Source organism: Hippopotamus amphibius, chromosome 10 (genome assembly GCF_030028045.1).
Source record: "Hippopotamus amphibius kiboko isolate mHipAmp2 chromosome 10, mHipAmp2.hap2, whole genome shotgun sequence".
Lineage (NCBI taxonomy): Eukaryota > Metazoa > Chordata > Mammalia > Artiodactyla > Hippopotamidae > Hippopotamus > Hippopotamus amphibius.
Window position 1 is genome coordinate 62,275,269 of NC_080195.1, and position 22,868 is coordinate 62,298,136.

At 35.1% G+C, this 22,868-nt stretch overlaps 1 protein-coding gene across 7 annotated transcripts in view; it reads right to left on the bottom strand.

The window, feature by feature from the left end:
• Window positions 1–22,868, bottom strand: part of DZIP3 (DAZ interacting zinc finger protein 3) — a 103,871-nt gene that overhangs the window by 55,911 nt on the left and 25,092 nt on the right. For 6 of the 7 annotated variants that reach the window (XR_009047685.1, XM_057696731.1, XM_057696726.1 and 3 more), the window contains 7 exons: window positions 19,710–19,790; window positions 18,339–18,463; window positions 15,571–15,685; window positions 9,397–9,516; window positions 7,940–8,041; window positions 6,284–6,376; window positions 5,442–5,494 (listed from right to left, as the gene is read on the bottom strand). Coding sequence is in view for 6 of the 7 variants with exons in the window: in XM_057696731.1 (XP_057552714.1) it covers window positions 5,442–5,494; window positions 6,284–6,376; window positions 7,940–8,041; window positions 9,397–9,516; window positions 15,571–15,685; window positions 18,339–18,463; window positions 19,710–19,790 (689 nt within the window). In the remaining variant the exon portion in view is untranslated. The remainder of the gene's footprint in view (window positions 1–5,441; window positions 5,495–6,283; window positions 6,377–7,939; window positions 8,042–9,396; window positions 9,517–15,570; window positions 15,686–18,338; window positions 18,464–19,709; window positions 19,791–22,868) is intronic. The other variant, XM_057696730.1, reaches the window with a different exon arrangement.

Sequence of the window (22,868 nt, forward strand, 5' to 3'; positions counted from 1 at the left end):
CTGTGGCCCCACCTGATTGCAAAGTACAGCCTGACATCTCAACTGACCTTGAAGCCTGGCCTATGGTCCCACTTGAATGCAGAATCCAGCCACTGTTAACATCTGCTCAGGAAGCAGAGCTTGAAGCCCCACCTGATCAGGAACAATTGCAGAGCATGGCCTGCAACTCTGCCCAATCACAGACTCCAACCAGTGACAACACCCAGCCAGGGAACAAAGCCTGTGAACCTGTCCAACCAGAGGTGATTGCAAAGCACAGGTAGTAACCCCACCTGACCATGGAACATAGCCACCAGCCTGACTTGACCAGGGAGCCCACCTCGCAGCCTCACTTAAACATGGAACCCAGCCATCAGCCCCACCCAGTAGCACCCCACCCCCAACCTCAGAGCACAGACTTTGGTTTCTCATAACTAGAAAACCCTATGGGAAGTTCCACTTACCTATAGATGCTACCAGCTGATTGGTGAAGGTCTTTCCCTGCCATAACAAACCTGTAAAGTCTGCAAGTGGAGAGCATGTACTCAAATGTACAGATACCAATGCAAGTATACAAATATCATGAAGAATCAGGTAACATGACACCACAAGAAACTAATAAACTTCCAATAAGTGACCCTAAAGAAGTGGAGATCTATAGACAATGCAAAGAATTCAGAATAACCCTATTAAAGAAGTTTGATGAACTACAAGAACACATAAACAACTAACTGAAATTAGGAAAACAATGCATGAACAAAATTAAAAGGTCAACAAAGAAACAGAAATCATAAAGAAAAAAACAAAACACCCAGAAATCTTAGAATTGAAGACTACGCTGACTGAACTGAAAAATTCAACAGAGAGCTTCAACAACAGACTTGACCAACCAAAAGAATCAGTGAATTCAAAGACAGATCATTTGAAATTATCCAATCAGAGGTGCAAAAAGATCAAAGAATGAAATGAGTAAAGAAAGCTTATGGGATGTATTGTACAACAAGAAAAGAAAAAATATACTCATATGGTAATCCCAGAAAGAGAAGAGAAAGAGAAAGGGACAGCAAGAGTATTTAAAGAAATAATGTCCCTTTCCCAAACTTACGGTGAGAAATGGACATTTAGATTCACAAGGCTCAAAGGATCACAAATGGATTGAACCTGAAAAGCCTACATCAAGACATTAAATTGACAAAAGTAAAAGACAAAGACAGACCTTTGAAAGTAGAGGTAAAAGCAATATTGCCTTAGTCTTGGCAATGATTTTTTTTTTAATTTGACATCAAAAGCACATGGAAAAAGAGCAAAAGTAAATAAGTAAGACTATGTCAAACTAAAAAGCTTCTGCACAGTGAAAGAAACAGTTGACAAAATGGAAAGGCAAACTATAGAATGTGAGAAAATATCAGCAAATCATACATCTGATTAGGGGTTAGTATCTAAAATATATAAGGAAGCCATACAACTCAACAGCAAATAAGTAATCCAATTAAAGAAAGCAAAGGACCTGAATAAACATCTTTCCAAAGAAGATATAAAATGGTCAACAGGTACAGGAAAAGATGCTCAACATCACTAATCATAAGGAAAACGCAAATCAAAACTACAATGTGATATTACCTCACACCTGTCAATAGAGCCACTAGGGAAAACAGTATGCAAGTTCCTCAAAAAATTAAAAATAGAATTGATCCAGCAATCCCACTTCTGGGTATATATTATATGTCCAAAGGAAATATAATCTCTATCTCAAAGAGATATCTACCCCCACATGTTCACTGAAGCATTATTTACAATAACAAAAACATGGAAAACAACTTAAGTGTCTGTCTGTTAATGGATGAATGGATAAAGAAAATGTGGCATATATACACCATGGAATACTATTCAGCCATCAAAAGAAGGAAATCCTGCCATTTGTGATAACATGGATGAACTTGGAGGGCATTATGCTAAGTGAAATAAGCCAAACAGAGAAAGACAAATACTGTATGATGTCATTTACATGTGACAGCTAAAAAATCCTGAACTCAGAGAGTAGACTGTTGGTTGCCAGGGGTGGGGGTTGGGGGTCAAAAGGTACAAACCAGGGATCCAAAGTATAGCATGTGACTATAGTTGACAATGCTATATTGTATACTTGAAAGTTGTTAAGAAAGTTGATCTTAAAAGTTCTCATCACACAAAAAATCCTGTGTGAGGTGATGGATGTGTTAACTAACCTTATGGTGGTAATCGTTTCATATATATATACATATGTATATGTATATATATAAAATCACCACATTGTACACATTAGGCCTACACAATGTAATATGCCAGTTATAGCTCAATACAGCTAGAAATTAAAAGACCAGCAGCAATATGAAAAAAAATAAACAGATCATAACCAATTGATATTTATTTCTGGAAAGCAAAGTTGATTCAACATTTGAAAATAAACTGATATAATTCAACATATTAATAGATTAAAGAAGAAGAAAATCATATGATCATCTCAATACATGCAGGAAAGCATTACTTCATTATCCATTCATGATAAAAATTTTCAGAGAAGTAGGATGAGAAAAGAATCTATTCAACCTGAAAAAAGAAAGGCATCTGTAAAAATTCTACAGCTGACAGCATATTAAATGGTGAAAAACTGCAGGCTTCTTCTTAAGATCTGGAAAAGGCAAAGATGTCTGCTTTCACAGGTATATTCATCATTGTACTAGCGGACCTAGCCCATGCAATAAGTAAGGAAAAATAAACAAAAAGCATATAGATTGCAAAAAAAGAAATAAAGTTGTCTTTATGCACTGATGACATGATCATTTGTAGAAAACCTCAAAGAATCCATAAATATTAGGATTATTAGGTATCAAGTCACAGGATACAAGATCAATAGACACAAATCAATTCTGTATAATATAAATAACTAGAAATTAAAATTTTAAACTTATCATTTGCAATAGCATAAAAAGTCAAATATACATGGATAATCTAACAAAATATTTATAAGATTGTACAAAGACTACATACACAGAATACTACAAAACATTCCTGAGAGATGTCAAAGAAGACCCAATTAAATTAATTATACACCATCTTCATGGATGGGAAGTCTCAATATTGTTAAGATGTAAATCATCCCCAAATTGATCTACAAGGTTTGAAAAACCTGACCTATAAAAAAATTCAGTGTTTAGAAATGCATTTATAATTGGTACATTTATACAGAAAGCAAGGAGACAATTACTCTGAAGGTCAGGATAACAGTTACCTAGGAAGAGGAAGAGCTCAGTGGGAGGGAAACAGTGAGTGCTTCTGGAATGCTGACAAAATTGTATATAGGTGGGGCCACAAGACTGTATGCTTCATAATTCTTTTTTAAACTCTGCATTTATATTTTGTGAGCTTTTCTTTATGCATATTTTAATAACAGTAAAGTATTTTAAAGTTAAAAAACAACCAAACATGTTTGTCATTCATTCACAAAACCCATGAGGTAGCTCTTCCACTTTTGGTATAAGGTCCAATTATCAGAGGGTTTTCCCACAGAAAATAACTATAAACCGTTGGCAAATTACACAAAGCAACTCCTTGAAGGCACCAGAGAGTAGAAGAAACAAACCATCTCTGCTGAAGGGGGTATATGCTCTGGGAGAAAAGAGGATTGTGTGAAATTAAGTTCACCAATTTTAGAGCTTTTAGCCTGAGGCTAAGTATAAAGTGGTGGAAAACAAAGGTCTCCTTGGCTGAAGGAACCAGAAAATTAGAGCCATGGAGCCATGGCTGAAGAGTGTGGGGGAATCCCAGAAAGGAAATTCAGAGATGAGAGCCCCTCAATTTTTCTGACCATATCTCTGATTGACTGCTGAACCACATGTGTGCAACAAACCCAAAGCAGCTCAGCTAAACATTAAAGATTTGAACTGAGACTGGAACCACCATCCATGGAAAACAGGTTCACAGTTTATCTCTAAATAAGTTAACTGCCTGTCAAAACAAAAGTAACATACTCATTGAAGAATAATGGAAGTTAGAATCTGTATACCTGTTATGTATTTATTGGGTACCAGCTGTATGCCAGGCATTAGGTTACGTACTGGGAATATACCAGGGAGCAAGTTAAAGTTCTTGCCCTCACGGAGGCTATGGTCAAATGGAGAAGAGAGCCAAGAAAGTATAACAGAACTTGGTAAATGTTTTAATAAGAGAAGTAGACAGAATATGTGATTGAAACACCTAATGCAAAGTGAGACTTTCTGGAAGTTTTAACCAGGCAAAGCCAAAGGAGTGGAGTGTTCCAGGCAAGTCCTATAGCTAAAATACATGGTACACTTAAGAACTAAAAGAAGCTCAGGATAGTAAGAAAAGAATGACAAGAGATGACACTAGTGAGTACAACAGGGACCAAGGTGACTGAAGAGCCAAGCTAAGGAGGCTGAACTTAATTGAGAGCAATGAGAAGCCTCTGAAAGATTTTCAAGCAGAGAAGTGAAATATTTCCATTTTCTTTTAGAAAAGTGATTTTGATGGCTGAACAGACTGTTCAATAGGCTCTTGAACAGTCAGACTGAAGAAAGGTAAGGCTGGGGACAGAAAGACAAGTTTAGAAGCGGTTTCAGAATTCCAAATGAAAGATAACTTTATTTAGCTTAGTGGAGGCACAGGGGCAGAAGTAAGGAGGCATGTACAATATATTTAAGAAGCTGAATTGATTGGACCTAAAAAAAGTTACAGAGCAACTGTAACTGGGAAGAAATACTGTGAGTCTAGTTGTGGGCATACTGAACTATAGATCTTTTTGAAAAATAAAAATGGAAATATTTAGCATGCAGTAGACAGACCTAGATTTTTAAGAGTGAGATCTACTGCGGAGATAAAGATTTGGGTTTCATTAGCTCATAGGGAAAACCGATGCCTTAGATATCAATGTAATAACCCTGATAGATTAAGAAAATGGTAGACATTTTAAACAGAAGAAAAGAGAATCAATGGATTAGGATAAGTTTTATATTGAAATTTCTAGTTTCAATAGCAACAGTCCACACCTCTATGAATTCCCAGCTTATATATTCCTCTGCAATACAGTTTTCTCATCCAAGACAGGATGATTCTAACTGTCAGACAAATCTGGAGGCCTGGATGAGTTTTGAAAGCTAGAAGAAAGTTTTTATATCATAACAACCTAATTTAAATAACTTAAAGAAAAGTACGTTTGGTTTTCAGGAAAGGATTCTTTTCATACTTAAGGGAGAAGTATCCACATAATTTCTCCTTCCTGCTTTAGAATTTAAAAGTCTACAAAGAGAGGGGAAAAGGGGTAGACAAATGTCAATTAAATACAATTTTTTCACACAACTGATACTGTCTTTAATGGAGCTCCAGAAAGTAACAGAAAACACAGAAGAAAGAAGGAACTGAAAAATACATACATGCTCAAAAAAAAGTAGAGTATTTAATTTCAAGCTTACCTTGCTCCTAAATTTTCAATGGTTATATATTCATCCTTTCTCACAACTTCAAACTGCAAGTGACGGAAAAAAAAAAAAAAAAAAGCCCTAAAGTAGTTCAATTTTGAAAATTCTTTAATGCTACTTCTTAGCCTTAATATTTGAATGAAGCTACAGTGAATATAAAACAAAACAGAAGAAACAAGCTATAAACAGTCTTACTCAAATAACAAACTAGAGTTGACCTTAAAACCTATATCACTATAGGATTTAAATGTAAATCTAAATAAAATCTAAATAAATAAATAAATCTAAATAAAGTCTAAAATACAAGGCGGCCATATCTAAACATAAATATATATATACTTCTATTTATAATTTTGGTCTGTTTACTAATAAACTAAAAATTAAAGAGGATATTTCATTAATTAAAAAAATAAAATGGATACCATTTAAGTACATTTTATGTAACAGCTACTCTATGAAATGTTCTATAGATATTTTCATAGGAAGATGAAAAGAGTTCAGAAAATCTAAAATTATTTTTAACTGTAGGTGGAACAGAATTAGATTATCACCCTTTGTTCACGATAGACTTTCCTCATTGGTACAGACATGGCCTGCTTTGTTTTTCTGTGTGGGTGTGGGTGTGGGTGTGGGTGTGTGTGTTTTATTTTTTACACTTTCTTATTCTTAAGTACCACTTAAACACTACTTTGGAGAAATCAATGCAATAAAAAGGTTAGAGAGGTTAGTCACCATCAATATGGTAGAATACTATTATTACAATTTCCAAATCTTTTTGAAGTCAAAAACATCATTCTAGTGAAGGAAAGCAAGAAAAATAAGAGAAAGATACTCACCAAAATTTTGACAATTCCAGGTACCTCACATTGCAGCATCCTTACCATGTCACCTGTACATCCTTCCTTCAAACATTTTTTCCCACTAAAACTCTAAAGTTATCAATGAAAAGAAAAAAAAAAACCAATAAATTATCAATAGAAAAAATAATACAAATGATAAAAATAGAAAAAACCCACTGATGTGCAAAACTGATTATATTTCAGTAAAGTTAGAAGCAGATGTTGCTAGACAGTAAAACAAATGATGTGAATAAACATTTGAGAGTTAGCTATTCAAAGACAGTCCATTTCTTACACCAATGGATTTCCTATTTAAAACGTTTGACTACACTTTTCTCTATCATCATTTCTACTTCAAAATCTTCAAATAGTTATATTATACACTAAAATGTATTTGCTGCCCCCAATGAAAGCAACTTCAAGTAAAATATACTAATTAAGTGTAAAAAAGGAATACTGATTTTCTATTAGATGTATGAGGATTCCAGGGAAAATGAATTTAAGTTCTTTTTCTGATTCTGACTTGTTATTTCCTCTGGTTAAGTTACTTAGTTTTCTTTTACTTCTCTTTCTAAAGTTAAGCAATATTGACTGCCCTAACAATCAAAGACAGTGAAAAATATTACACACTGCTTAAAAAATGGATAGTAATGCCTTATAGAATGATTTTTACAATGTACAATGCAAGTATATCTGTTTTATCTGTTAATCCTCATAACAACCTTATAAAGTAGGTATTACTATCCTCACTTTATGGCTTAGAAAAATGAGTTTCTGCCTAGTGTAAAAAAAAACTAGTAAGTGGCTCAATCCGGACTCGAACTCAGAACTCTCAACTCCACATACCATTAATGTTCTTTCTACTCCACCACAACTGCTATGTGTTTTCTGCTGTTTGCATAATGTAAACACTCTAGAACCAAACATTATAGACTCAACTTACAGCCATTACCTCATTAAAGAGCAATTAACACAGAACCAGGCTTTTGATTTCTACTTTAATTTTAGTGGCAAAGAATTCAATTTAGTTATATGACTTTAGGCAAATATAAATAATACAAATATATTTTGGGGGTTTTGGGGTTTTGTTTTTTGTTTGTTGTTGTTTGTTTTTTTGGCCACGCTGCAGGACGTACAGGATCTTAGTTCCCTGATCAGGGACTGAACCCCGGCCCTGGCAGTGAAAGCACCAAGCCAGGGAATTTCCAATAATACAAGTATATTTTTGAAGACTATAAAATTTATCACTGTTCTGTACCCTTAAAACAGAAACTATCCTTAAAATTATACAGTTGTCCTTTCTTTCTATTAAGCAATTCTATTCTTTGAGTCTATGTCCTTTATGTGAATATAACACAACAATATTTCTATTCGCAAGAGTATGAACTTCTAAAGGGAAGAGAACAAATCAACAGAAATCAATAAGCAAAGCAACTAGCATAGTATTTCCTACAAAGACCTTTTTAATAAATGATGATGATGAACAAATGAGGAGAAAAGCAGCAGAGAGGATAGGAAAAGAAAGTGAAGGGAGAAAAAAAGAGAAGGAAGGATGTGAATAGGAAGAAATGAAGGGGAAAGAGGAAAAAAAAGAGGGAAGAGTAGAAGAGGATATGCTGTAGTAAAGTTATTAAGGAAGAACAAATATAATACCTGATCATTTTCACCTGGATATTTTAAATTCTTGAACTTTTTCCAACAAATTTTATGGAAATAAACACAACAGCTTTTACTGCACATTAACTGAAAAAATCCCTGGAAAAGAATAAATGCGGTTGATAAGAAATAATCCAGGTAGATACAGAAAATACCACCTTAAGTCACTTTTTAAATTATTCTTTAAGTAATGAGTTTTAGATGGCATTGAAAATTTATCAACAGATCACTGGTAATCAAAGAACTATACAATTCATTTTTATATGATGATAGATAAAAAAACAGGTAATAATTTGAACATGCTAATGTAATATTTTTCATATGCTATATACAACAAAATATCAGAAACTCAGTGAGTGACCTTTGTGGATGAACATGCTGTCTGCCCCACTTCACCTCAACTTTCACATTTCTCTTTCAGCCCCAACTCCACACCATTATTCCCCAAAACTTCTTTGTCACCAATCGTCAGACCTTAGATTGCTATCATGGTGATAAATGGCTCCTGAGCTACTGCATTATCCCAAAGTATAGATTTCTTGTCTTTCCTAGTGTGCCCTCCCTGGGAACCACAGTCCTGCTTCCTTTAAATAGGTACACTGCTTAGATGACAAAAATCTAAATTTTGTGGCCAAGACTTCCTGCTGCTACGTGCTTTTGACTGGAACACTGATGCCTCCCTGGGAAATCAAAGGACTGTATCTCCATGTCACCTAAACAAGGACTGACCTTGCCCTGCTCCAAGCACTGCACTTCACCAGGCCTACACTTCCCAATACCCATCTTACCCTAATGAATAGATCTTGGCTTTCTCCTCTTCCCCATCTACCCCATTTGCTCTATACATCATGCTTTTCAACTCAGATTTCCATTACTTTATACAAGTAATCAGATTTGCACTGATGGTCACATCTCATCCTATCTTGTGATTTCCCACAGTCTTATTCTGACAGATCCAGAGAGAACTAGACTTGAAGTATTTTGTTGGATTTCTTCAGATGAAGGCTGGTTATGTGTGTGTGTGTCCCACCCAAGGCCCATAGAAGAAATAATGATCCTTACTTAGTAACATAATTCCTGAGGAGTGACAACCTTTCTTGTTAGTAAAATGCTAATATTCTCAACCTATAACATTTCTAACTATAAAGAATATTTTAGATAATTTTAATTATATTATTATAAGAATATCTAACTTCAGAGACTTATGAATATTACAAAAACCCTAGGAAAGCCAATTCATTCTTTTACTGACTCACAGGATATAAGTAATTCCTGATCACAATGAATCTAAGCTCTCAGAGATATTCAAACAACATCTCAACTGCATTATCCCTATAATTAAACTAAGTACTTTTTAAACAATATTTTAATGCATAAAAACATAATAATTTTCATCTAAGTTTAACTTTACAATCACATTTTAAAAATACTCAGTTAACTGATAATTATAGTACCTTATAATTGGTGTTCTTTAAAATGTCAGCTTCACAAGATCGCTCACAATCTAGATAACTGCAAATGGTCTGCTTCATTATATTACCCTCAGTTGTCTTGATGAAATTGTTAAGAAGGTCCTAAATTTTAAAAATAAAGATAAATCTCATGAATCAGTAATACAAAGACTACAACACTTACAATATCTTACCTTAAGTTATATGTCCATTTCATATCCTTTTTTGAAGGTGTTGCATATGTTTTTTTAAAAAAATAGTTATAGAACCTATTTCCCTCATTCAAAGTAAACAATATATAGAAAGGCCCTAAATAAGAAATACTACATTTCTTATTGAATACAAACATGGAGAAAGGAAACAAGTCTAAGTTTGAAACTCTATGTCTGTTCTCCATTCTAACTCATGACATAACACCTAGCACGATCCTGACAAGAATTACTTGCTCTGATACAAATACAGAGAGACAACAAATCATTGGAAACCCAGGGGAGTCCTTGCTAGAACTGGCCCTCAAGACAACATGTTGGCAGTGGGATGACTGTAGCAGTGCAACAGGCTGCTCAGCCAGAATGGGCAGAAGCAGGGTACAGAAATACGTTTCCAGTGCTCAGAGCAACAACTTGGAATGCAATTTTCATATTTTAAAATGCTGGTTAAAGGTTAGTAAAACACATTATCAAGTCTAAGTTAAACCTGTCCTTAATACTGTCCCTTAGAGGGACATACCCATATATACTGAGGGTATACGACATGATAAAATATGCCTCTATAGACTATTTTACAAATCATCATTCATAATATTTATTAAATGGCATTCAGAATTTTATGAAGAATAAAAATGTTTTGACAAAGTCAACTAGACTATTTTAAGTATCAAGAGAGAAATAAAGAAGCAGCATTCAAGGACCTATCAATATGAAAGTAGTATAGTGTGAGGATGGCCAATAGTCAAATGGAGATGCTTAAAGGAGAGGACTCACAGTATGTATGTAACTACTGTGGTTTCGCAAATCTAACACTTAATAGTTCAATCTATTGAGTCTCCTACCAAATCTGTTCCTTATTCCTTATTCTTCATCTTCTGCCCCAGTCACTCATTCAACAAATATTTACTGAGTGCCTGTTATGGGCCAGGTTGTTAAGAAGGTTAAGGCATGTTAAGGATACAGTAGTGAACTTAGCAGGTTAATACTTAGTCCTCATGCGACTTGTATCAATCACATGTACCACAATCTGTTTAGCTTCAAGCCAGTAGTCTTGAGGTCATCCGTTGCATAATTATTCCATCACCCTTTACATGCAATATATTAGCAAGAACCGTTTAGTCGTCTCCCAAAATATATTGCAAATTTTTCTAATTCTCCCTCCATTGCTACTACTCTATGTCTTACCTAGATTACTGACTATAACAACTGCCTAACTGGCCTCTGCCTACTGTGTTCAAAGCACTCTCTACAAAGAAGCAAAAGATCATGTCAGTTCCTTGCTTAAAACTCTTTAATGGCTTCCCACTACCTAAAACAAAATCCAGTACCCTTACCAAGACTGACTGCAAGGTCCTGCAGAACCTGTAGTATCTGAACCCAGTATACCTAGCCAGCTATGGTCCATCTCTTCACATTCATCTCTAGCCTCACTCACTATAAAATTCACATGATTTTATATTTTCAGTTCCTCAAATTTGCTCTTCAAGACCTGAGGGCCTTTCCACACTCAATTCCATTTACCTAGAATGCTCTTCCCCTACTCCTTACAGAGCTAGTTCCATTCTCAACCTTCTGCTTGCAACTTAAATATCACCTCCCAGAGAGGCCTTTCCTAACCACTACACATAGACACACATACACATTTATGCATATATCCATATAGACAAATATGGACATATGCAGGTATATAAGTGTGTGTCTGTGTTCTCCGTCTTCTCTGTTTCAGGCCCTTGTTTTTCTTCAGAACGCTAACTACAATTTGTAACTATTTTATTAATTTTTTTTACTTTCTTAACTCCTACCTTACCATAAATACAGAAACTATTCAAAGTCCTAAATTCTATAAATCATATTTTACTGTAATTTGATTATAACACCCCACTGTTTAAAAGTTTTGAGGTGCTTTTTACATTACTCCTGAGATAGAGTCTGAGTTCCTTGCTTGCTTTATAAAGCCCTACATGACCTAGCTAACATTTACCTTTAATAGTTACCTCATGATAAAAGGACAGAATATATATATATATATATATATATATATATATATATTTTAAAGTAACATTCATAACAATAAGAAAACTCTTGGTAGATGATAGCTGAAATAATCATTGAAATTAAAAATTCAATAGAAGGATAGAAACAAGGGTAATGTTGAACATAATAATGATGTGAAGGGACACTGCCCTGCTAGGGTGCCAGCATCTCTAGGAGTGCAATCTTCCTCCAACAGGGTAAGTTCATCTAAGGAGACACATGAGGACAGGAGCAACTGGGGCAGGGTAGACCTCTGGTGGTACTCACCAGGAATTCCTCAGGGCCAGATAAAAGAGTACAGGCCAGCCCTCAAAGTTTCCTCTAAAACAAAACAAAAAAACAAACAAACAAAACTAATCACAATGTCTGGGAAGTAGAACTTTTGGTGGGCTGACAGGCACAGGCACCAATTATAACAGAGTAAGAACACTGGCCTAGAGCCAGAGCAGGATCATGGAAGCACTCTTCTCTACTAGGCATTAAACATTTAGTTATTGGATTTTAGAAGTATGGAAAGAGAGGACTGGAGGAGAGTCCAGGGCATCTGGAATGGTGACTGGTTACCCAACTATTCTGAAGCAGCAACTATTTTCCAGGCAGTATGGAAATATTCTAACATTATAAGAACTAATATGATAGCACTACTGCATACTGGCTGAATATTAGCTCTATGCAAAAAGACGAAGTTAAGAAAATCTCCTAGAGGGTAGAACAAAAAGACAAACAATAGGGACTTCCCTGGTGATCCAGTGGTTAAGATTCTGTGCTCCCAGTGCTGGAGGCCCTGGTTCAATCTCTGGTCAGGGAACTAGATCCTGCTTGTCGCAACTAAGACCCAGCACAGCCAAATAAATAAATAAATATTAAAAAAAAAAAAAAAAAAGAGGTGGCGCAATGGTTAAAAATCTGTCTGGCAATGCAAGGGACATGGGTTCAATCCCTGAGCCAGGAAGATCTCACATGCCATGGAGCAACTAAGCCCATGTGCCACAACTACTGAGCCTGGGTGCCACAACTACTGAAGCCTGTGCACCTAAAGCCTGTGCTCTGCAACAAGAGAAGCCACCACAATGAGAAGACCACACACTGCAAAGAAGAGCAGCCCCCACTCTCCGCAACTAGAGAAAGCCCGCATGCAGCAATGAAGACCCAACGCAGCCAATAAATAAATAAATAAATAGACCAAAAAATAAAAATTAACAAAGAAATAAGAAAAGCAGAAATTCAGTCCAGGATGTCAAGTATCTGAATAACATTTTCTCTTTTCTTTTTGAAATATTTGAAGAAGAATTCATCAAATAAATAAAAAAAGAAAATTTCCCAGAAACAAAGTAAGTTCAGAACACTAGGAATATACAGAATATCCTAAAATTCCCAGAAAAAAAGCAAAACAAAACAAAACAAAAACAGGTTACAAGCAAAAGACTGAGAATCAGAACAACATCAAATTTTTCAAAACTACTACTACTGAAAGCTAGAAGATAACAGAAACACAATTTTAAAAATTGAAGGAAAATGATTTTCAACCTACAATTTTATGCCCAGGCAAGATATAAATGAAGTATATAAAGGAAAAATTATTTTGAGACTTGAAAGGTCTAAAAAAATTTATCTCCCAAGCAAGTACCCTTTTCTAGGAAGCTGCTGGATGAGTTGCACCACCACAAGGGAGTACACCTAGAAAGAGGAAAACCTGAAATCCAAGAAATAGAGGATCTACAAAGAAGAAGGGCAAGGGTATTCCCAGGAATAGAGTAAAGGGAAACCCTAAGGCCAATTTAATAAAAACTTATAACTATTAGTAGGATGGGGGAAGGGAAGTGTGTGTGTGAAGGAGATGTATAAGGAAGCTATCAAACCTTCATATTCCAAGTGGGAAGTCAAAAGATAATATCTAAGGTGAAGAATTTTTTTAAATAGCAGTATAGTATAGCCTTTTAAAAATGTAGGCAAATATCAAAAGAAAATGCCTAGAGGGTTGGAAGAAGTTACTCATAGTCAGGAACTACAATTAGAGATGATGAACCACACATTGTTAATTTTTAAGTCTTTTGATATTACTTGACAAATTGCATACATGTATTACTGTGCATAAAATAAAAATAAGAAAGTTTGGATAAGAAAGAAAAATATTTTAAAAGGAGAAGGAAAAAGAGAAAAACAACCAAGACCATATAGGGGCTGCTTCAGGAAAACATAGAAATTCAGTATTTTTCAAAAATGTATAAAACTACTACTTTATTAAGTCAAAGTTAAAAATCATTTGATTGTTTTGGCAAATGCCAAAGATTGTCTGCTTATTCTACAGTAGAATATTCCACTGTGACTGGGAAGTCTTCTATTTCTCCTTTTAGTTCTACCAGTTTTTGTCCCAGGTATTTTGAGGCTATGTTATCAGGTCTATACAAACTTTGAGTTGTTATAGCTTCCTAGAAAACTGAACTTTTTATTTTTATGAATATTTCATATTTCAAGGAATGCATTTACCTTAAAGTCAACTAAAATATAAGCATCCAGAAAAGTTTAAAGTAAAAGTTTGGAAGAAGAAATGTCATTCAAGTGGTAACCAAAAGAAACCCAGTGTAGCTATTTTCACATTAAACAAATAAAAAGTGACCAATATGGCTTATCAGATGAGTAAAAATTACCCAAAAGGTAAAAAATATCCAGAGGGTGTGGGGAAATGGAAACTCTCATACTCTGTCTTAAGAATATGAACTGGTACACACTTTCCGGGAGAAAATGTGGAGACACACACAAATCACTTGACAAGTGTATAAACACTTCACAATTCCACCTTTAGAAATTTATACTAAGGGAATGATGTGAGAAATACAAAAAGATCACTTTCTGTAATAGTGAAAAACTAGAATGTTTAGGATAAACTAAATTGTTCAGTAGCAGGGAACTCGTTAAGCAAATTAAAGCACAGTTTATGATGGGCTATGAAAAAATTATACTATATAATAATCTACTTGCTGGCAAATTCACAATAATATATATTTTCATACTATAAATCAATATGTATAATATGACACTAATGTACTAAAAATAAAAGGTAAAGTGTTTATACATGTGTGTATGGAAAGACACAAATGAAAATACTAACAATGGTTTCTCCATTTGAAGAAATATATGGATGAATTTTACTTTTATCTTTGACATTTTTACATTTTTCAAGTTTTCTGATGTAAGCATTCAGTACTTTTAAAATTTAAATTGGGACTTCCTAGGTGGCACAGTGGTCGAGAATCTGCCTGCCAATGCAGGGCACATGGGTTCGATCCCTGCTCCAGGAAGATCCCACATGCTGCAGAGCAACTAAGCCCATGTGCCACAACTACTGAGCCTGTGCTCTAGAGCCCACGAGCCACAACTATCGAGCCTGTGTGCCACAACTACTGAAGCCCACGCACCTAGAGCCGGTGCGCTCCACAACAAGAGAAGCCACTACAATGAGGAGCTGGTGCACCACAATGAAGAGTAGCCCCCACTCGCTGCAACCAGAGAAAACCCGTGTGCAGCAACAAAGACCCAATGTAGCCAATAAAGTAATTAAAAACAAAAAAAGACTGTCTCTTTCCAAGCAGCATTCTCATAAAAAAAAATTTAAATCAACAAAATAATGGTAAATATAATTAGAAAAAAGAAGTGAAGTATTACATTTAGCTCTTGCCATGCGAAGTACTGAACTAGTATAGCTTTTAATCTTATCTGGAAATGCTAACACATCTACCTAACTTCTCTCTACTTGTTGAATCATACTAACATTCTGCACGAGATAATGGAATCAAGGTTGTTTCTCATATAAAAAGCTAATGCCCAATAAGAGAATGTGTTTGCTACAAAATGACATAGTTAGCATAAACTGCACTTTATCAAAGATGATTCTGATTAGCCACAGATGAAATGCTATTCTTAAATAATTTCTTACTTTAAAAGTTGTAGGTAAATCTTCATCTTCTGTAGGATCTATGTCAAACCAATGATCATCTGTATCTCCTATTTCTTGTAAGCTCTTATGAAATTCTAGTAGTCCTCCATTATATCTGCAAAGCATTTTAAAATAAGTTTAGTTTGCACAGGACTCTGACTAGATAGTTTACCAATTAGACAACAAGCAACACATTGTTTGTTTTTTGTTTGTTTTTTGTGATAAGTAGGATGGTGATAACCTCTGGCATGCTATAGAAATACAAATATTAGGACTCTCACCTGTGTTAGATGGGGATGAAATACAGGTGGAAAGGGAGGCAATACATTATGTAGTAGCTCAAGCTTGAACAGTATGGGGGCCATGGTAATTAAAGGGACTGTAGAGTTGGTTGGCTTTTGTTTACTGTCTTGGAAGCCTTGAAGAAAGAGAATGACAGGCATAGGTCAGCCAATGACTGACTCAGGACACAATGAAAGACAGAGGCCTCTGAGAGCAGCATTTAAAGAGACCCTCATCTCCTGTAGCCATAAAAATAATCTGTGCTGAAAATCAGGCCCAGATTTAATCACAAAGTGGAACAAACTGCAAAAGAAACCAAATACACACCCTCAACAGGACTACCACTATCAACTAAGGATACTCCATGAAAGTTAAAAGGTCTCTATGGTAACATTTAAAGAACCTTGACCAACTCAAAACATAAAGGCAGACCCTGCAGAAAATGAGGGCCAGTATTTAATCACAAGAGTAGAACAGCAAAAAACAAAAGCATAGCCTCAACAGGACTATTATACTGTCAGGACTCTGATAGGGAACAAGTAGACCATGCAAAAATATGATCTGAGGTATATGTCTCAAAAGATGATGCTCTTCCTTCTCAAAATCCTCCCTTATCTCTGCTCATTGCCTACAGACCAAAAAATCTAGGATCAGGTATAAGCAAAGCCCAAGTGGGCAAACAGAGGAAGAAAAAGCTTATTCACCATAAGCATTGTAGAACTTGACTACTCTGTACTGGCAGGAACGTGTGTGGGAGTAGATCTTAAGAGTGCTGAAGCAATGGTCAAATATATAGCTTGATAGGGAAACATATATTGATATGGGGTAACTCTTTCATAATTCAGCATTTACTTCCCCAGCAAGGACACCAGAAGCCAGTCCTAACATGCTGCTGAGAAGGCTACTTGAAGTTTGAAAATAACAATGGCCTCTAGTAACTGAGGTCGAAATGTTGAAAATTTCTTGGCAGAGAATTAAAGAAAGCTCAGGGAGGTAAAGATGTTAGAATGGACTTACTACATAAGACCATATTATCCACCACTAGCCAATGTTCCCTAGAAAGGCCCAGAGGACATTCCATCCATTAACGCAATAAGAAATACAGAGTGAGAAGGACTTCAGTGTCTTTGAGCAGCTCAGTGGTGGATGTTCTCTATAGGCCAGGGATGAAAGTAAATGATGCTGCCAGATGACTGGGCTTTCTAGTGTCAATGATTTGGGAAACTGATTTCTTTCCAATGCCCATCAATAAAGAAAACAAACCACAGTTCACGTATCTGAGGGATACAGTACAGATTCTTTGTCTTATCTCAGAGTCACATTAATTCTCTCCACAACATAGACTAAAGGGATTCTGATCATCTTGACATTCTGCAAAACACCACACTGGCCAACAACACTGATGACATCATGCTAATGAACAGGAAGTGGGAAGTCTTCTGGATAGTAAAAACCAAGCATGCCAGAGGACAGAAGATCAACCTTACAAAGAATCAAGGAACTACCACACGAGTGATGCTTTTAGGGATTCAATGTTTGGGCCCAGAAGTAATCCTTCATAAGGAATTGCATAAATAAAGTTTGCCTAATCCACCCTTCAGATCTCAGCCAAACATTAGTTCCTCAAGAAGACTTCTGATTCCCAGAAACACACTGGGGTTCCAATAAGAACTTTAATTTTTCATTATATCATATTTTCCTTCATAGCTCTTTATCACTCTTTATCACAATTTTTCATAATTGATTATTTATATAACTGATTATTTAAGTCTAACCTTCACTATATTGTCAGTTACACAAGGACAGGAACTGTCTATTTTGTAAACCATTTTATTCCCAACACCTAGAGCAGTCTCTAAATTATGATAAATAAAATGAATGAATGAATGATGCTACAAATGGCTAAGGATCTACATATGGGAAGTGAACAGATGGTCCACATACATTCCCCTGTACAATTTCACTAAGTGTCTAATATTCAAGACTCCCAGACTCAGAATTTGGACCCTTTCAATGAGTTACAAGCTCATTTGTATCCTAAACATCTATTCCAAGTGGTGATAATATTAATAACTATGACCATTAATCATTTTTAAGAATACCATTTTTGTGTCCTGGGCACTGTGTTAATCACTTTATGAGGTGGGCACTATTATTAGTTCCAAAGATAAGGCTTAGTAACATTAAATTTCCTAGGGTCATATATTAGGTAAGCGGTAGAAAATGTACTTGAACCCAGGCATATCAGATTCCAAAGCCTGTGTTCCTAATGCCTATGCTATCCCACCTTTTATTGCCATGGCCTATTAAGTTTGATATTTAATATTCTCAAGTACAATAAAGAAATTATCTATAGAATCAGTGATGGAGAAAAGAATCAGTAGAGCACAAATGTCATGATCACTGTTATACTGTACAACCTTAATTCCCATCACATAATGCTAAAAGTTGACAGGCAAGACCTACCCATTAATTAAAATCCTTACCTCTTCTGAGCACATCGAAGCAAACCACGTCCAAAATAAACTAAAGACATGAAGTTTTCACAAATTTCATTTTCTTGGATCACCATCTTCATCACTAGAAATTTATTCTCAGCTTCTATATAATCCTGTAGTAACATAAAACTAGATTTGGCTGATGTAAAAGTCATTTTTTTTCCCTTTTACAATAAACAATTATTTCCCAAACTGGAGAAGTTAGGGCAGCTTTAACACTGATCCAGTCATTTGGTCATTTATTCACATCTCTAATCCCAGCATCTCTGTATATAATCCCATAGACAATATACTCAGTGCTTTAAAAAGTTATTTACAAAAGAACTTAAGATCTTTAACCAGTGTTTCATAGTGAATATTAAAACAATTTTTATATCTAAAACTGACAAATATTACTAGCCAAAATAAGGGCTCTTCTGATGACTATGGGAACATAATTCTTTACAATTCTTCCTAATTTTTCTTTCTAATTGGAGCACAAATCTTCCTAATTTTCCAAATAGGAAACAAGTGACATTTTGACCACACATATAGTCTCTTTTAGGGAATGAATACCTTGGTCATAAGCAGTACAGGTTTAGAAGTTAAGGTCAGAATCAGTACTAATAAATGTTCCAGTCATCATTATTAAAACAGCCACAAAAGCACTGGTCTTCCTGGGAAAAAAAAGTGCTGTGTGGCCTCATTTTAAATATTCTCTAGCATATCACACTAAACAATAATTAGCATTATGTGAAATTATTTAAAGTGGAAATGTTTTCAGTGTGGTGCTTATAAATCCTACTTCACCTACTTAACAAGTCAGATTTATTTATTTATGACACCAAGTGGAGTATAAATTTAGGAATACAAAAAATAAGAGATATCAAAGCTGCAATTGAGAAATCATTAAAAATAAGAAAAAGAGAATGTTAAATTTGTAAGGATCCTTAGAAACCACCTAGTTAACTCCTAGATTTTTACTTTTGCACTTCACTTTATTTGACAAAGAATTTGAGATAAAACTCATATTTTACAAAGAGGATAAGATAAAGACCAGAGAGATTAAACTACACTAAAAAAATGGATGGATTAAAATATATAAGTGAAAGAAGCGAAACAATTTTGTTTTACATAAATGATAAGTATTTCAAAGATAAATAAAATAGTTAGAAGCTAACATTAAGTTTCCTCTACCAATATTTTTAGTTTCACAATATAGTCTCTAGCATAATTATTCTACATTTTAAATATATGACAGAAAAGTCATGGAATGGTTTCAATTTTTAGAGAATTTCAAAAATCAATACTTTAATTTGTTAAAATGAAGTCAGTGTATGTGAGGAGATTTAAAATGTGCAAGTAACACATGCTACATACCTCTTTCTTTCCTCTTTCAGTGAGTGCTACTCCATACAAAAATAGTAATGTCAAATAATAACCAATATTAATCTGATGTGCCTAAAAAGATAAAATATACTTTATTTGATTATTTAGACTATGCTAGTTTTCCATATAGAAGCTTAATTAAATATCCTAGGCCTATTTAATAACTATTAAAAATAGTTAAAATTATCATTATATTATCAATCATCTAATAATCACTACAGGGAATTCATTTTAGATGTATTTAATAGTTTGACCCAGAAGAAAGACAGTCAATAATCTCAAAATAAAAGAGTTTGATCAAAGAAAATGAAAGCAAATGCCAACAAGAGTTGTTATACTAAAACTTTCCAAAAAATTCTAATTCTCTCTTTCACTCATTATATTTTAGTATAGGAACACCTCAGATAATAATAAACACTACCATCCAGCTTAAAAAATACAATGATCTCTTAAATCAAAGCCTGTTTTTGTCCACATGCAGGTTTTGTTATAACAGTGAAAACATAAAGCTTACCACTTATTTAATGAAAAATTAAAACACAAATATTTCCTTCATTTAAAAATGGTCTACACCAAATTAGAGATGGAGAATAGATTAGGGATTAGGGAGAGTGAGGAGAGTAAAGGGCGCATATGACTATAAAGAGGTAGCTAAGAGATTTTCATGGTGATGAAATAGTTCTTTAATCCTGATTGCAGTAGTGGTTACAAACGTATGCACTTGTGATAAAATGGCACAGAACTATACACACCTGTGCATAAAAACCCTTATCACAGCTAACCTGAGAATGCTATCCTTAGAAAGACCTGCTTGCAAGGCTGACCCTCCTCAGCTGGTGTCTGTAAATCTGGATTTCAAGAGTGTTCCCACTGTTCTCTGACAGAGGTGGCTCACTGTGCTAGACTGTTTGTGCCAACAATGTGATTTATGCTAAACACCAGGAAGTTTCTTCTGGGAATCTGGAATTTTGATACATGTTAGGCAGAAGGTGCCTACATGACCAACCCCCAATAAAAATCTTAAGCACTGATTCTCTAATTGACTTGTGTGGGCAGAAATATCTCACACACACACACACATACACACACACACTCAAGTACATTGCTGCATTTTTGTTGCAAAGGAGAGAAAGAAGCCTCCTGTAAGGGAGAAAACATAAGGAAGCTTGAAAATGGATTCCTCTGCACTCTGCCTATGTTATGTTTTAACCCTTATGGTCTGGGTATGTATCTTTACTATGTCATTGTAATAAATCTCAGCATGAGTACAGCTATATACTGAGTCCCATGAGTCCTTTTGAACGTTGGGGTCCTGGAGACCCCTGACACAACACCCACTGTAGCAATGTCAACTTCCTGATTTTGATAATATATTGTTATTATATAGATGTAACTATTGGGGGAAACTGCCTGAAGGGTACACCAGACCTCTCAGCTCTTTTGTATTGTACAAAGTTGTATTTTTGCAACTTCTCTGCATCTAAAATCATCTCAAAATAAAAAGTTAAATAAATTGTCTATGGAGAAAAATATTGTCCATTCTGTTCATAAGCTCTATACTGACTAAAGAGTACAACCATATCTTTTGTCACAGTAACTTTTTCACTGAGACTTCCCCATAGTAAAAACAAGATTTTTTTTCAGGTACATAAGGATGATAAGCACCTACAAAATATAAGCTTTCTTTTTATACTGATCTAACTATATTCTCTCACCTAGCACATCTCTTATGGCCAACAGTATATACTTACAAATGGCTAGGGTTAGAAGTGTGGCTTCAAACTGATTTCAGTGGAAATACACATGTATGTTTGTTCTCAGTGGACCAAGTGAGTTTATATACATAAACTCCCTGGTGACATCTAATTGGTTTCCATCTTAAACTTTCTATCTCTCCAGAGGCTCTGAAGCCAAGACTACACGGATTTGTATCTTGACTCCACTACTTACTACTTGACGAATTAAGCAAATTATTTAACCTCCATGCCCCAGTTTCTAATCTGTAAAATGGGAATAATGAGATGGGTTGCTTGTGAAAAGTAAATGAGCTAATCCTTACAAAGTGTTTAGAACAGTGTCTGTTATATAGCAAACACTAATAGGTGTGAGCTATTATTTTGTTTGGCTCATACAATTCTAAACAAATAGAGCATGGGAGAACAAGATGCACAATTGTGGTAATGCTATAATTAGAAGCAGAATGTAAAGAATTTAAAGATGCAAATGGTACATTTCTAACTTAAATGCCCTGCCCTTTCCTTCCTACCTTCCCCCCATTAACAGAGATTATCCCAGGCACTGGGACTAAATGGATATAGAGATGTTACTGGCAGCTGTCCCCCACCCCCACCACCACTTCCTAAAAGGCTGCCTCTCCTCTCCTCTCCTCGGTGCCCTTGAGGAACACACAGCCATTTGGATACAGCAGTAGGCTGCTCTGATCGTGACAATTTCGACACTGCTCACAAGTGCCACCAACAGAGGAAACTTTTCTACTCTTAGTGTAAGACTCATCTTTGAAGAAATGCCTAAGTAGAGAAGGCTAAGCAATCAGCATCTGTTAATGCTGATTTTATAATGATTTATTTCACTGCTTAGCAACCTGGTCACTGGGAGAAATAGCAGGTCTGAAGCATCTCGGAAGTTCTTGGGGATTACATGTTGATGCAAACTCCCTTTTCTTTGTTCCCTCTTTTGACACCACCTAGAATTCCTTTAGGGTGATACATATCACAGCTTAGAATCTGTCCTGGGAATCCTAAAAAAGGATGATTTTTCCATCTCTCTGTATACCATTATAATATGGGACATGGTGTCTTAGGCTACTTTTTTGATGCCTGGGTAGTCCTTTCTTGAAGACAATGCTAATCCATCTTCTAAATGTGTGCAAAACTTAGCTTACTTTACTGACCCAAATTATTCAAAGGACTGCTTTTTCCTTTTATGTCCTTACTATTGGTTCTTATTTTTGATGCAATGTTTACTTTTCCTCAGATTTTTCTCTATTTCTAAAGTATCGTTTGGTCTTGAACATATAAGTATGTCTCGTCAATTTTTCTCACATGATTACTCAATAACAGATGACAGAAGTTCCAACTTTTACAAATACAGAAATATCAGTAAAATTATGTACAGAATGGATAAGCAACA